The 12,926-nt window shown below is 34.8% G+C and overlaps 1 protein-coding gene across 5 annotated transcripts; it reads left to right on the plus strand.

Annotated features, from left to right (window-relative positions):
- Positions 1 to 945: 945 nt before the first annotated feature.
- On the plus strand, positions 946 to 11,457 carry LOC142614771 (putative ABC transporter C family member 15). Of its 5 annotated transcripts, none has more exons than XM_075787400.1 (12): positions 946 to 977; positions 1,127 to 1,195; positions 4,044 to 6,367; positions 6,509 to 6,595; positions 6,880 to 7,530; positions 8,295 to 8,459; positions 8,779 to 9,073; positions 9,341 to 9,555; positions 9,783 to 10,088; positions 10,353 to 10,416; positions 10,500 to 10,743; positions 10,852 to 11,457. In XM_075787400.1, exons 2-12 carry the CDS (start codon positions 1,156 to 1,158, stop codon positions 10,973 to 10,975), a joined length of 4,515 nt encoding a protein of 1,504 aa, XP_075643515.1. In that variant the 5' UTR covers positions 946 to 977; positions 1,127 to 1,155; the 3' UTR covers positions 10,976 to 11,457. The 5 variants fall into 5 exon arrangements, with proteins under 5 accessions (XP_075643515.1, XP_075643518.1, XP_075643516.1 ...); XM_075787403.1 differs by having other exon boundaries at positions 950 to 977; positions 1,123 to 1,186; XM_075787401.1 differs by having other exon boundaries at positions 952 to 977; positions 1,123 to 1,195.
- Positions 11,458 to 12,926: the final 1,469 nt, after the last annotated feature.

The raw sequence follows: 12,926 nt of genomic DNA on the forward strand, positions 1-12,926 counted from the left end.
ACTAGGCTTGCAATTACTCAAAACTTGAATCCATAACTCTCGGACTCATAGGTGTGATAGGCCATAAGGGATTTCTACCACTAAACAACCTTCTCATACATGTGGTAACGAAAAAGTTATCTCACATATCATTTATATATACATATTCATTTTCATTACAAGTTTCACAATCATGTGAAATCTATAGTGACAAGAAAAATACATATATTTGATATATTAGTTGGTAGTTCGTACAATGCACGTGAACAAATTAATATAATATAATTTTTTTCTCTTTCATTTTTTTTTTGTTTAAATATGAAATTTAATAATTATAATAATTAATGACAGTTGTTTATTATAATCATCCACGTATAAATTTGAAATTTGATAATTATATTAACAAGTAACCACCACTAAGCCTTGTTCTAAAAGTGTCTAAGACCTATCATTTGGCTTCATTTTGTGCTCACATGCCTCAACCACATTTTAGAAAACTCCAACAAAAGATAATAGAGAAGTGATCTCAAATATCATATTGGCATATTCATTTCCATCACATGTAAGTCCTACAATTGTGTAAAATATTCCAAGCACTGTAATATGAAAGATTCGTATTTTTGATAGAGAGAAGTTAACCGATGTTCTAAAGATATTGATTTAGGAAATATTTTTTTAAAATTTTAATGAGAATATATATATACAACTAATTTTTATGACAGTTTTTTATACTTTCTATGAAAGTAGTATCAAAATTATATATATATATATATATATATATATATATATATATATATATATAATAATTATTTAGAATTAACAAACCAAAAAAAAAAGGCATTCTTCATGTAATTTCGCACGGCTATCGCACATGATCATTCTCTCTCTCTCTCTCTCTCTCTCTCTCTCTCTCTTCCTTTTTACAATGACTAGAGACATAAAAACACAAATTACTACAACTACACACATATATTTCAGGCATTCTTCTCGGAATATTTGTAAGTTCTCTCTTTCTCTCTCGCTATTTTTGTCTCAACAACTTGGTAAACTCGCTCTCCAGACTTTCTGCGTAATTTTACGCTTACTGTTTTTCTTTCTTTCTTTCTTTTCTTTTGTTCTTTCTTGATGAATACTACGTTGAAGGAAGGCTGAATCTTTGATTCTGGAGAAGAAATCATGGTTTTGGAGAACATGTTCAATTTACAAGGTGCAACACGTAAGTTATAGTAAATTCATTTTTCCCAGGAAAACAAGTTCCGCGCAGAGAAAACACACACAACACAACACAACACAAAACACAAGCATGAGAAAAAGAGAGTATGATCACATATGCTTTGTCATAAAATTCTTGTTTTTATGGTTGAAATCATCATATTGTTATTGTTTTACACAGCTGAAGATGCAAACATTGAAAATATGGTCTTTGTTATACTTTTAAATTTTCTTTATTTCAACATATTAAGTGGGGAAGGAGGAATTTGAACCGAATATTCCTCACAAGGGAACTGGAAAATGCCATTAAGTAGTTGTAAAAGCAATCATGTTGATCTTAAACACTTTAGTTTATAATGTAAATGGTTTATCCAAAAAAACTTTTCTTAAAAGTAAAGACTAAAGAGATAAGAAAAATCCCACAAACAAACGGTTTGTTCTTTGTAGTTTGGTTGAGTTTCTTATATATTTTTAGTTTTCTTATATATTTTTAGTCTTTAGCTACTTTGCCGAAGGCTCAAATTTTGACTTTTGTTTTGTTTTGTTTCTAAAGCAAATTGTTTTAGTTTATTATCTCATAGGTGCAGGTGATTACTAGTCCAGAATCTTTTAAACTCTCCTAGCCTCCTAGCTAGGTCGATGCTGTCTAAGCTAATACCTGTCTTGTATGTATGAATGAAGATTGTAAATTGTAAAATATGCACTTTTACTAAAAAAATTGGCTGGACTTGTTTAAGTCTTTGTCTATATGATTAAAATGTCTAAAGGCATTGCCTTTTTAATTAAGTATTTGTCTATGTATATGTTTAATTTGACTAATTCATTAACTTTTTTTAAGTCTTTGTCTCTATATAATTAATCTGACTAAGTGCATTACCTTGTAATTTCCATACACATTTTAATTATAAAAAAAAACAATTTGTTGGTTTTACCAATCAACACCTACCTCTCTTCCTAGAAGGGGAGGAGGGAGACAAATTCAATCATGTGGACCTGTGCATGCATGGACAAATGGGTCTTTTCACAGTCACAAGATGCTTTCGTATCTATGTGGCATCTGCATGGAATTATCTACTGTCTATAATAATTAGCCTGGAAGAGTTTTGTTTGATCAGGCTTTATTGGTGAACTACAACACATTGTTTGTATCTGGGGATTTTTCTCATGGGTGAGTATATATACTTTTTGGTTGAAAACGGTGTTTTTGGATTTTGGGTGAGAAAAAACAATATTTTTTATGAAATGATAAGGGAAAGGGATAAAAGAATATTTGTTTATGCAGAGAACCAAGAGAGAGAGAAAAAGAAAGAGATAAACATCGGTGAGTGGGAAGAAGGGAGAGGATGAAAATGACGAGCATAAATGGTTTTTAACTGTTTGTACTTAATTAAGAGAGAGAGGGGGAGAGAGTGATGACAAAAGTTTTTCTGATATGCGAACAAAGAGTAGTATTTTCTGTAGGGTAACACTTGTTGCACGTACACAGTGTGTGTATGTATATACATACGGTCCTGACATAACAAAAATCGGGACTTTAAGTTACGATTTCAGTTATTTCTGCAATGCGAGTGTGTGACACAAGCTGTGTGCAATAAACACTGCCCTTCTGTGTAAAGGTTGCAGAGAACATCTCTTTTAAATGGGTTGTCCCATATTTGTTGAGTTGATCACTCTCCTATAAGAGGGATGTATGCAATTGTTGCACAAATTAACAAACCGTTGAGAAAGAGGTTAAATGTATTTGCAAGGTTGGGAAAGGGGAAATGTGTCAAATTTAATTCTTATTAGAACACAGTGAGAAGGGTGCAGTTAAAATAGAATTTTCTGTCTTATTGGCAAGAATCATACCTAGCAAGTAGCAACAAAAGGATGCCCCACGTTGGTAAATAAAAATGGTCAACCCAGGTTTAGTGTCAAAATTTCCCAGTATGGTTGTTATTCAGCGTTGTGGGTCAAGAAGAAGTGTCCATATCGTTTTTATGTTTGGGTTCTTTGGAATAGTTTTTGGAGTAGTTTTTATAGGAATATAATTTATAGGAATCTTTTTTAAAAAGAAATATTATGTTACTGAAAAGTTACATGTTGGATTTATACAAACCTCAATGAATGAAGTTTCCTTTCATAAACTGTTTAGGGGAAGTGTCATTTTAGAAAACCTCAAGGAGGTTGGTGTTAAAGTTTAGAGTTTAATTAACTAAGTTTATTACTATAGGGATGTAAATATGTAAAAAGTAATTATTTTTACTAACATATTTTAGAAGAGATTTCAAATTAAACCTTATAATATAAAATTGAACACTGAAAAAAAATTAAATAAAAAAATAAAAAATAAATAAAAAAGAGGAAGAACTTAGGACCCAAGCTAGTAATCTCAAATTGAAACTTTAAAGGCTCTTCAGAGGATGTGAATATAAGCACAACTCAGAATTGCTCATTGTACCAACTTTTGTTACCATCAGGTTTCTCACAAAATGCCCACATAATGATTATAACCATCATAGAGTGTAACCCAAAGTCATTTATAAGATGCACTAGCACTGAACAACTACTTTTATCCTCCTAATAGGAACATGCCCTACCAAAAAATTAAGCAAATGCTAGTCAACTGTCATCTGCTACTAAGCTGGGGTAAATTATTCTGCATAGCATGACAAAACAATAAATTTTATTCTCATTGATGAAACTGTATATTACATGTAGACTTCACATATAATCTGTATCATTCTACCCAAGTTTGATATTAGCCATTGCCATGAGTATTAGCATACCGGTGGAAAAATTTGAGATTCCCTCTCTTGAAAGTTGAAACCTGTTTCATGACATTTGACAAAAGATTCTTCAATTTCGGACAGAATGGCTGCAACTAGACTCGCCTTGTTTGTGGGAGCATGCCAGCATCGTTGTGCAACTCGGTTTCTATGCAATAATTTTAGTACATCTAGCACGAAATTTGCCAGGTCTGATATGCAAAAACAGAAGAAAGTTTATGGATAGAGCCATAGACAAGTACCCCATCAGAATAAAAGTCAGCACTGCATATATAGCCAGCATAATTTGTTCCTGTTTACTACTGGGAATTCACTTCTTAATGCTAATGATGCTGCTAAATGGTAGTGGAACTCAGTGCAACTCCGAAACTCGAGCTTTTTCCTCAGAAATTATGCAAGTGCTATCATGGGCAATCACACTTGTTACTGTATACATAATCCCCAATAAGAAGAACATCAAGTTCCCCTGGTTACTAAGAGCATGGTGGCTTTGCAGCTTCCTGTTGTCCATTATCTGCACAGCTCTTGATACCCATTTCAGAGTTATAAACCATGGCAAACTTGGAGTACGAGATTATGCAGACTTCCTTGGCCTGCTTGCTTCTACATGCCTCTTGGTCATTTCAATCCGAGGGAAGACAGGTATCATCTTCAGTGTCCCCAATGGTATTGCCGAACCACTTCTCAACGGAAAAACTGATGAACATTCAGAATACAAAAGGGTATCTTTATATGGCCAAGCTACTCTTGTCCAACTTGTTACCTTCTCTTGGCTGAATCCACTTTTTGCTGTTGGGTTTAAGAAACCCCTTGAACAGGAGGAAATTCCAGATGTTGATATCAAGGACTCGGCAAGATTTCTCTCCCATTCCTTCAATGAGAGTCTAAAACAAGTTAAGGAGAGAGATGGAACCACAAATCCATCCATCTATAAGGCAATCTATTTGTATACCAGGAAGAAAGCAGCAATCAATGCATTATTTGCAGTGATAAACGCTGCAGCATCCTATGTTGGCCCATACCTCATTGATGACTTTGTACGTTTCCTAACTGAGAAGAGCACCAGGAGTTTAGAGAGTGGGTACCTTCTGGCCCTAGGCTTTTTAGGTGCCAAAATAGTTGAGACAATGGCACAGAGGCAATGGATTTTTCGGGCACGCCTACTAGGCCTTCACCTTAGGGTTGCTCTTATATCTCGCATATACAAAAAAGGATTACTTCTGTCAAGTCAATCCCGCCAGAACCACACTAGTGGAGAGATCATCAACTATATGAGTGTAGATATCCAAAGAATCACAGACTTAATGTGGTACTTAAACATAATATGGATGTTGCCAGTACAAATATCCTTAGCAATCTACATTCTACATACAAATCTAGGTTTGGGGTCATTCGCTGCATTAGCTGCAACATTAGTAGTCATGGGTTGCAATATACCCCTTACAAGAGTCCAGAAGAGATACCAATCTAAGATCATGGAAGCCAAGGACAATAGGATGAAATCCACTTCAGAAGTTCTTCGAAACATGAAGGCTCTTAAACTTCAAGCTTGGGACAGTGAATTCCTTCAAAGGTTAGAGTGCTTGAGGAAAGTAGAGTATGGTTGGTTATGGAAATCATTAAGGCTGTCAGCGCTTTCAGCTTTTATCTTCTGGGGATCACCCGCATTTATCTCTGTGGTAACTTTTGGGGCATGTATGCTAATGGGGATTGAACTCACAGCTGGAAGAGTCTTATCTGCATTGGCCACCTTCCGAATGCTACAAGACCCTATATTCAATCTGCCTGACTTACTGTCTGTGATTGCACAGGCAAAAGTCTCAGCTGATAGAATTAGTTCCTATCTCCAGCAGGATGAAATTCAAAAGGATGCCATTGAGTATGTTCCAAAGGATCAAACAGAGTATGGCATTGAGATTGACAGTGGAAGATTCAGCTGGGATCTTGAGTCAAGGAATCCAACTCTGGAAGGAATACAGTTAAAAGTGAAGAGGGGAATGAAAGTGGCAATATGCGGGACTGTGGGATCAGGGAAGTCAAGCCTGCTCTCATGTGTGCTTGGAGAAATACAAAAGCTGTCAGGGACAGTGAAGATCAGTGGTACAAAGGCTTATGTGTCTCAGTCTCCATGGATACTGACAGGAAATATCAGGGAGAATATTCTCTTTGGGAATCAGTATGACAGTGCTAAGTATAACAGAACAGTTAAAGCATGTGCTTTGACAAAGGATTTTGAACTTTTCTCCTGTGGTGATCTAACAGAAATCGGTGAAAGAGGGATAAACATGAGTGGTGGACAGAAGCAAAGGATACAGATTGCTCGTGCAGCATACCAAGATGCTGATATATATCTACTTGATGATCCTTTCAGTGCAGTTGATGCACATACAGGCACCCAACTCTTTGAGGTTAGTAAATCATGTCAGTGACTAGAATATGAGAATGTATCTTTTAATTAGGCCCTATAATAAGCAGCCTACCCACTCTCCTACTTTGAAGAAACAGTTTAAGAAGTCAACATTGCTTATTGTTTCATATACCTTTTGCAGGAATGCCTGATGGGGATTCTTAAAGAGAAGACTATACTTTTTGTTACCCACCAAGTTGAGTTTCTTCCAGCAGCAGACCTAATTCTGGTAAGCATGACATGAAAGCTCTTTCAGTTATTTAGTCATTTAAGTAGATAATAGAATAGGACATTATATGCAGTAACTAAATACAATATTTTTTTTTTAGGATAGTTTTAAGAGGTTGAAAAAATATATATTGTAGGAAAAAAAGCATATATTATGATTCTAGGATTGCTTGATAATCTGAGAATTTTCCTGATAGTTAAGAATTGGGACTTCCAAAATCTAAAGACTTGCTACAATGCTGAGGATTGTGGTTCTTCAGACTGCAACTAACATAAATTTAACAGGTGATGCAAAATGGAAGAATTGCACAAGCCGGACGATTCAAAGAACTTATGAAGCAAAAAATAGGATTTGAGATTTTGGTTGGTGCTCATAGCCAGGCTCTAGACTCCATCCTCTCAGTTGAAAATTCAAGTAGAACATCCCAAAGCCCTGCAGCTGATGATGAACTGAACACAGATTCAACTTCAAATGCAGAACTTCTACACACACAACATGACTCTGAGCATAATCTCTCTCTTGAAATTACAGAAAAAGGAGGTAAATTGGTACAAGATGAAGAAAGAGAGAAAGGAAGCATCGGAAAAGAAGTTTACTGGTCTTATTTGACCATTGTGAAAGGTGGGGCCCTAGTTCCATTCATCCTTTTGGCACAGTCATCATTCCAAATATTACAGGTAGCAAGTAACTACTGGATGGCATGGGCTTCTCCTCCCACAAGTGAGACTGAACCAAAATTGGCAATGGACTTCATATTGCTTGTTTATGTAGTACTAGCTGTTGGAAGTTCACTTTGTGTTTTGGCGCGAGCTGTACTAGTAGCAAAAGCAGGACTTTGGACAGCAGAAAAGCTATTTACAAACATGTTGCATAGTATATTCCGAGCACCAATGGCATTTTTTGATTCAACCCCATTTGGAAGAATCTTAAATCGGGTAAGTTCAAATTTGACAAAGTTTACGTTGATTTCAATTAATTTTATACATTGGTGTTACTAGTAGTATTATCAATATGGCTGAATCTATTTAATTTGTACATATATCACAAATTTCTTCTACAAAAAAATAATAATAATAATAATAACACTAAGATGTACTAGACAAAAAAAAAATTGCATTTGCAACTAACGAATATTCCTTGCAAGGGTTATATACAAAAACTAGGATAAGGAAATTCAAACAATTTTAGATCAGTTAAAGTTAAATATGATGTTAATAACATGTAGAATTTTAGAGGATAAGGATCCCATAGAAAACAAAATATTTTAATGAAGGGAAAAACCTTTTGATTTCAACTAAGGCCAGAATGACTTTGACAAAATGAAATTCATTTCACAGTTCCTGTCCTCTCCAATCACACCCCGGCAGAATGCCTAACATTACGTAAGAAGGAAATTTTAAAGAATCCTCTATCTTCAGAGTAACCATCCCACGAAAGATAAGAAAATATGCCAACGATAAGTAGCTGGATTGGTGAGATACCCTACCACTTCAGACAAAACTTCAAGTCATAAACCAAAGTTTTAACTCATAACTTCAAAACCAGATGTCAGAATATAATAGCATGCAAGAGGTAATAAACTAAGCGTTAAAAAATAAAAAATCATAAGATTCAAGTTATCTTTCTGTTTCTCATCACATAAAGATATAATTGTAAAGGTTCTTTCAAGAGGGCTGACAGCCTAAAGTTACCTCTGCAGGCATCTACAGATCAAAGTGTGTTAGACTTGGAATTGGCAACAAAATTAGGTTGGTGTGCTTTCTCCATAATACAGCTTCTAGGGACTGTTGCAGTGATGTCGCAGGTGGCATGGGAAGTATTTGTCATCTTCATTCCAGTAACTGCAATCTGCATATGGTATCAGGTTAGAGACTTTTTTCACCCTCTCTATATACTATCTAGAGATGATTATTTAATGTGTAAAATATAGAGGGCAATAACAATTTTGACTTCTAAAGCATTTGAAAACTCATCATGTTAAAAAGAACTGTGTTGACACCAAAAAAAAATCTCTTGAAAACACAATAACTCAATGAACCATTGAGTTAAATTCTAATGCTACAAAAGCAAAGTAATGTGTATTTACTGTTAAGTAGCTTCAGAACAACACGCCCTTCCCCAACTCTCTGTGTGTGAATGAACTTCTCCCATATTATGGATGCTGATTAATATGATTACTTCAGCAATATTACATACCAACGGCAAGAGAACTGGCCCGCTTAGCTGGTATACAACGAGCACCAATCCTCCACCACTTTGCAGAATCACTATCAGGAGCAGCGACAATCCGTGCTTTTGATCAAGAAGACCGTTTTATTGATGGAAACATTGGTCTTGTAGACAACCACTCAAGGCCATGGTTTCATAATATGTCAGCAATGGAATGGCTTTCTTTCAGACTGAATTTGCTATCTAATTTTGTGTTTGCCTTCTCATTGGTATTACTGGTGACCCTTCCTGAAGGAATTATCAATCCAAGTGAGTATCACTAATGTTTTTAAAGCTAAGCATTTTAATGACCTCAAAGTAGAATTCATTATTAATCATTTGCTGCCATAGACTAAGGGATAGAAAATCTCCCGGGAAAGAGAAATCAGGACTTACTGCATACAACTATGCATTGCATCAGATGCTTTCTCTATTAGTGGCCCATTTTCATACAAGCAAAATAAGTTACTATAAAAGATTTCAAAAGAAAACTCTAGTCATAAAGAGAGCACTTATCTGGAATTGGACTCTTTACAGGCATTGCAGGGTTGGCAGTGACATATGGAATAAATTTGAATGTTCAACAAGCTTCAATTATATGGAACATATGCAATGCAGAAAATAGGATGATATCAGTTGAAAGAATTCTTCAGTACTCAAACATAGCAAGCGAAGCACCACTTGTGATTGAAGAGAGCAGACCACCAAATAACTGGCCAGAAGTTGGAACAATATGCTTTAAAAATTTGCAGGTGAGCCTCTATAGCAAGGTTATAAACTATGAAGAAAGGTCTGAAATTTTTATATTGTTTTAGATATCAAAATACTTTTATGAACACTTCATTTTTTTTCATCCATAGTACACATAATTACAAGAAGTAACAATATTGTATCCATTGCCTCAAAGTGGATGTAATGAAAGTCCTTAGCCTAACATAACAAGTTGTTGCAACATACAACTGACTTGACTGTATTGCAGGTCCGTTATGCTGAACATCTGCCATCTGTCCTGAAAAACATTACTTGCACATTTCCGGGAAGGAAGAAAGTTGGTGTTGTAGGAAGGACGGGGAGTGGTAAATCAACCCTCATACAGGCCATTTTCAGGGTTGTTGAGCCCAGAGGGGGAAGCATTATAATTGATGATGTGGATATTTGCAAGATAGGACTTCATGACTTAAGATCAAGGCTTAGCATCATACCACAGGACCCAGCAATGTTTGAGGGAACCGTTAGAACAAACTTAGACCCACTACATCAGTATTCTGACAGTGAAATATGGGAGGTAAATATTCTTATCAAACACCTCTTATAGGGAAATATTGGTGGTGAAACCTTATATCCAATTAATACCACCAAGAACCTAACCCCATTCAAGAAGGGTAGTAGATTATGTGTCAAAGACCAAAAAGGAAAATGCAAAATTTCCATACTAAGTTACATGAGATAATTTTATCATTTATAAATCTAAATTACCTAGAAGTACAGAGTCATCATTACCATTTTTTTTCTATCCGACATGTGCTCATTTAAATTCCAAAATTTTCAGGCTCTGGATAAATATCAACTAGGTCATTTAGTGCATGATAAGGAAGAGAAGTTGGATTCCACAGGTCAGGTTTATCAACTTGTTGTATTGACATAATTGATTGAATGCCCTTTTCTTTACTATCAGTAACATGCATGCGTCTAACAGTGGTTGAAAATGGAGAAAATTGGAGTGTGGGCCAAAGACAATTATTTTGTCTTGGAAGAGCCTTGTTGAAGAAGAGTAGCATTCTTGTACTAGATGAAGCGACAGCCTCAGTTGATTCCGCAACTGATGGAGTATTACAGAAGATCATTAGTCAAGAGTTCACAAATCGGACAGTTGTCACTATAGCTCACAGAATCCACACGGTTATAGATAGTGATCTTGTTTTGGTTCTCAGTGAAGGCATGTATCTCTCTCTGTCTCTCTTTCACACACACACACACACACACACACATGAAAATTTATCATGAAAGTATTGAAAGAAAGACTGAAGCGCACTTGCTGGAACAGGAAGAATCGCAGAATATGACACGCCAGGAAAGCTACTAGAACGACCAGATTCATTCTTCTCTAAACTCATAAAGGAGTATTCCTCAAGATCACAAGGTTTCAACAACTTAGCAAATACTCATAATTAACTCCTACTTCAAAGATTCTTCAGATATTAAACTTGGTGGAGCATAAATGCATTGAATATTCTCTCGGTCATGACTTAGGAGGACAAGCGATGCAAAAGAGTTGCGACTCCGAAGATTATTTTAATTTAGTTTTGTTTTATTTTTCAAGTCAATTGTATTTTTCTTGATTAATTGTATTTTAATTAGGTCCTAGTATTTAATTAGGTCGATTAGTATTTTTATTTATAGTTAAGTTTATTTTTGTAATGAGTCATTTAGCGTATCCTATGGTAGTTTTTTATTTTTTGATAGGTCTATCCTATGGTAATTAGAATTAGAATTTCTCTTAGAATTTAGTACTCCTAGTCTCCTATTAGAGGAAGATTATTTTGATGTAATAAATTTTCTATGAAAATTGTCTCCATGGTCTGTGTCGACTACGGCCAACCCTATGTACCAACTTCGAGTGATTTTTCTTATGCTTAATGCTATTTTCCAAGCAAGACTAAGTGCTGATTCCTAAGCTCCTTATCTTTATTTTCCTATCTTTTAATCTTATTGCTGCATTGTTCTGGCTTAACCAAACGGCAATGCATCAACAAGGATCAACTGCCTTAGGTGTTAGTAATTCTATAACTATAAATTGTACGATTAACAAACAGCACTAGTGAAGGCATTCTTGTTATTCTTCTATTTGTAATGTAGCATTCCCAAACACTGGAAAATATGCAAGAACATGTAAGCTTATTAAGAAGTAGCATAAATTTAGAATCGTCTAGAATTTGGAATTTAGCTCCATTGTGCTTAATATGGTGTCTTAGGAGGGAGCGAAATATGAGAATGTTTGAGGACATGGAAAGTTCGGATGACCAGTCATTGGCTTCTTTCAGTGGCTCTCTGTTTGACTGGTCTTAAGCTTGGGAACTCACCTCTAGTGATTCTCTCCCCATGTTCCTTAGCTTTCTCCTTTATAATTAGTTTCTTTTCCTTCTCTTTTTCTCTCTTGTGTTTCTTATCTCTATGTAATTTTCTCTCTGCCTTATGTTTTTTTGCATAAAGTAGTGTTTTTTTAATATACTTCTTTATTACTTATCAAAAAAAAAAAGAAGCATAAATTTAACTATCACTTGGTCTAAAATGGGTTTTTTTCTTCTGCCCATTAAGCTAATTTTGCAAACATATTAGTATTGTGGCCACTTTTGGTCCTTTGGAACTCAGAGACTCGAATTTCATGGAGAAAAATCATGAGATGATTTTTTTTTTTTTTTTAAGTTTTTAGTAAAACTTAAGTTTCAAAGACTCGAATTCTTCACATTCAAACTAAAGTCTTAAATACTCGAGTTTTTAAAGTGGTAACATAACTAATATATTTGCAAAATTAGCTTAAAGGGCAAAAAAACCCAGCTTAATTAAACAAATACTAATAATGAAAAATACAAGAGTCTTGTAGTTCAATGTCATTTTACTGATCTCACTTATGGTAAGAGCTTCAGGATTCGAATCTTCATTTCCTGACATAAGCAACAATACAAGAGTGGATGATATGACTACTAATAGTAGTTTTTTGAAAGCAGTTGCATCTTCCTATAACCATGTGTTAATATGACCTTATGTCCAAATATGATCCACATTTCCATCACTGATTAAAAAAACGCTACTAAATCAAAATAAAAAGAAGGAAAAGTAAATGACAGAACATGAAAAATTAACACAAAAATTAGCAATCTGGGTTATGTATAGAGAGAGAGATTGTACCTAATTTTTTTTTTTTTTTTTTTTTTTGAAGCTCAGCTCTTCCCTCAACTGTATGAAAAATGAAGTCTTGGATGATACGAGTAATAACGGCGGCTCGTATATAAAGGGAATAGTTAAACGACACGTCGTTTTTTTAATTAAAAAATAAAATGCAATTGTGGTGGAGTTGTTGTTACTTTAAAACTCAAAAACCCATAACAGAAAAAAAAAAAACATT

Source organism: Castanea sativa, chromosome 11, assembly GCF_040712315.1.
Source record: "Castanea sativa cultivar Marrone di Chiusa Pesio chromosome 11, ASM4071231v1".
Taxonomy (NCBI): Eukaryota; Viridiplantae; Streptophyta; class Magnoliopsida; order Fagales; family Fagaceae; genus Castanea; species Castanea sativa.

Excerpts from the sequence above, each read along its gene's own strand:
- LOC142614771 (XM_075787400.1), top strand. The coding sequence starts at position 1,156 with ATGGTTTTGGAGAACATGTTCAATTTACAAGGTGCAACAC. Across the intron at positions 7,531-8,294 it reads TTGGAAGAATCTTAAATCGG|GCATCTACAGATCAAAGTGT; the intron begins GTAAGTTCAAAT and ends TTACCTCTGCAG. Across the intron at positions 10,417-10,499 it reads AGAGAAGTTGGATTCCACAG|TGGTTGAAAATGGAGAAAAT; the intron begins GTCAGGTTTATC and ends TGCGTCTAACAG.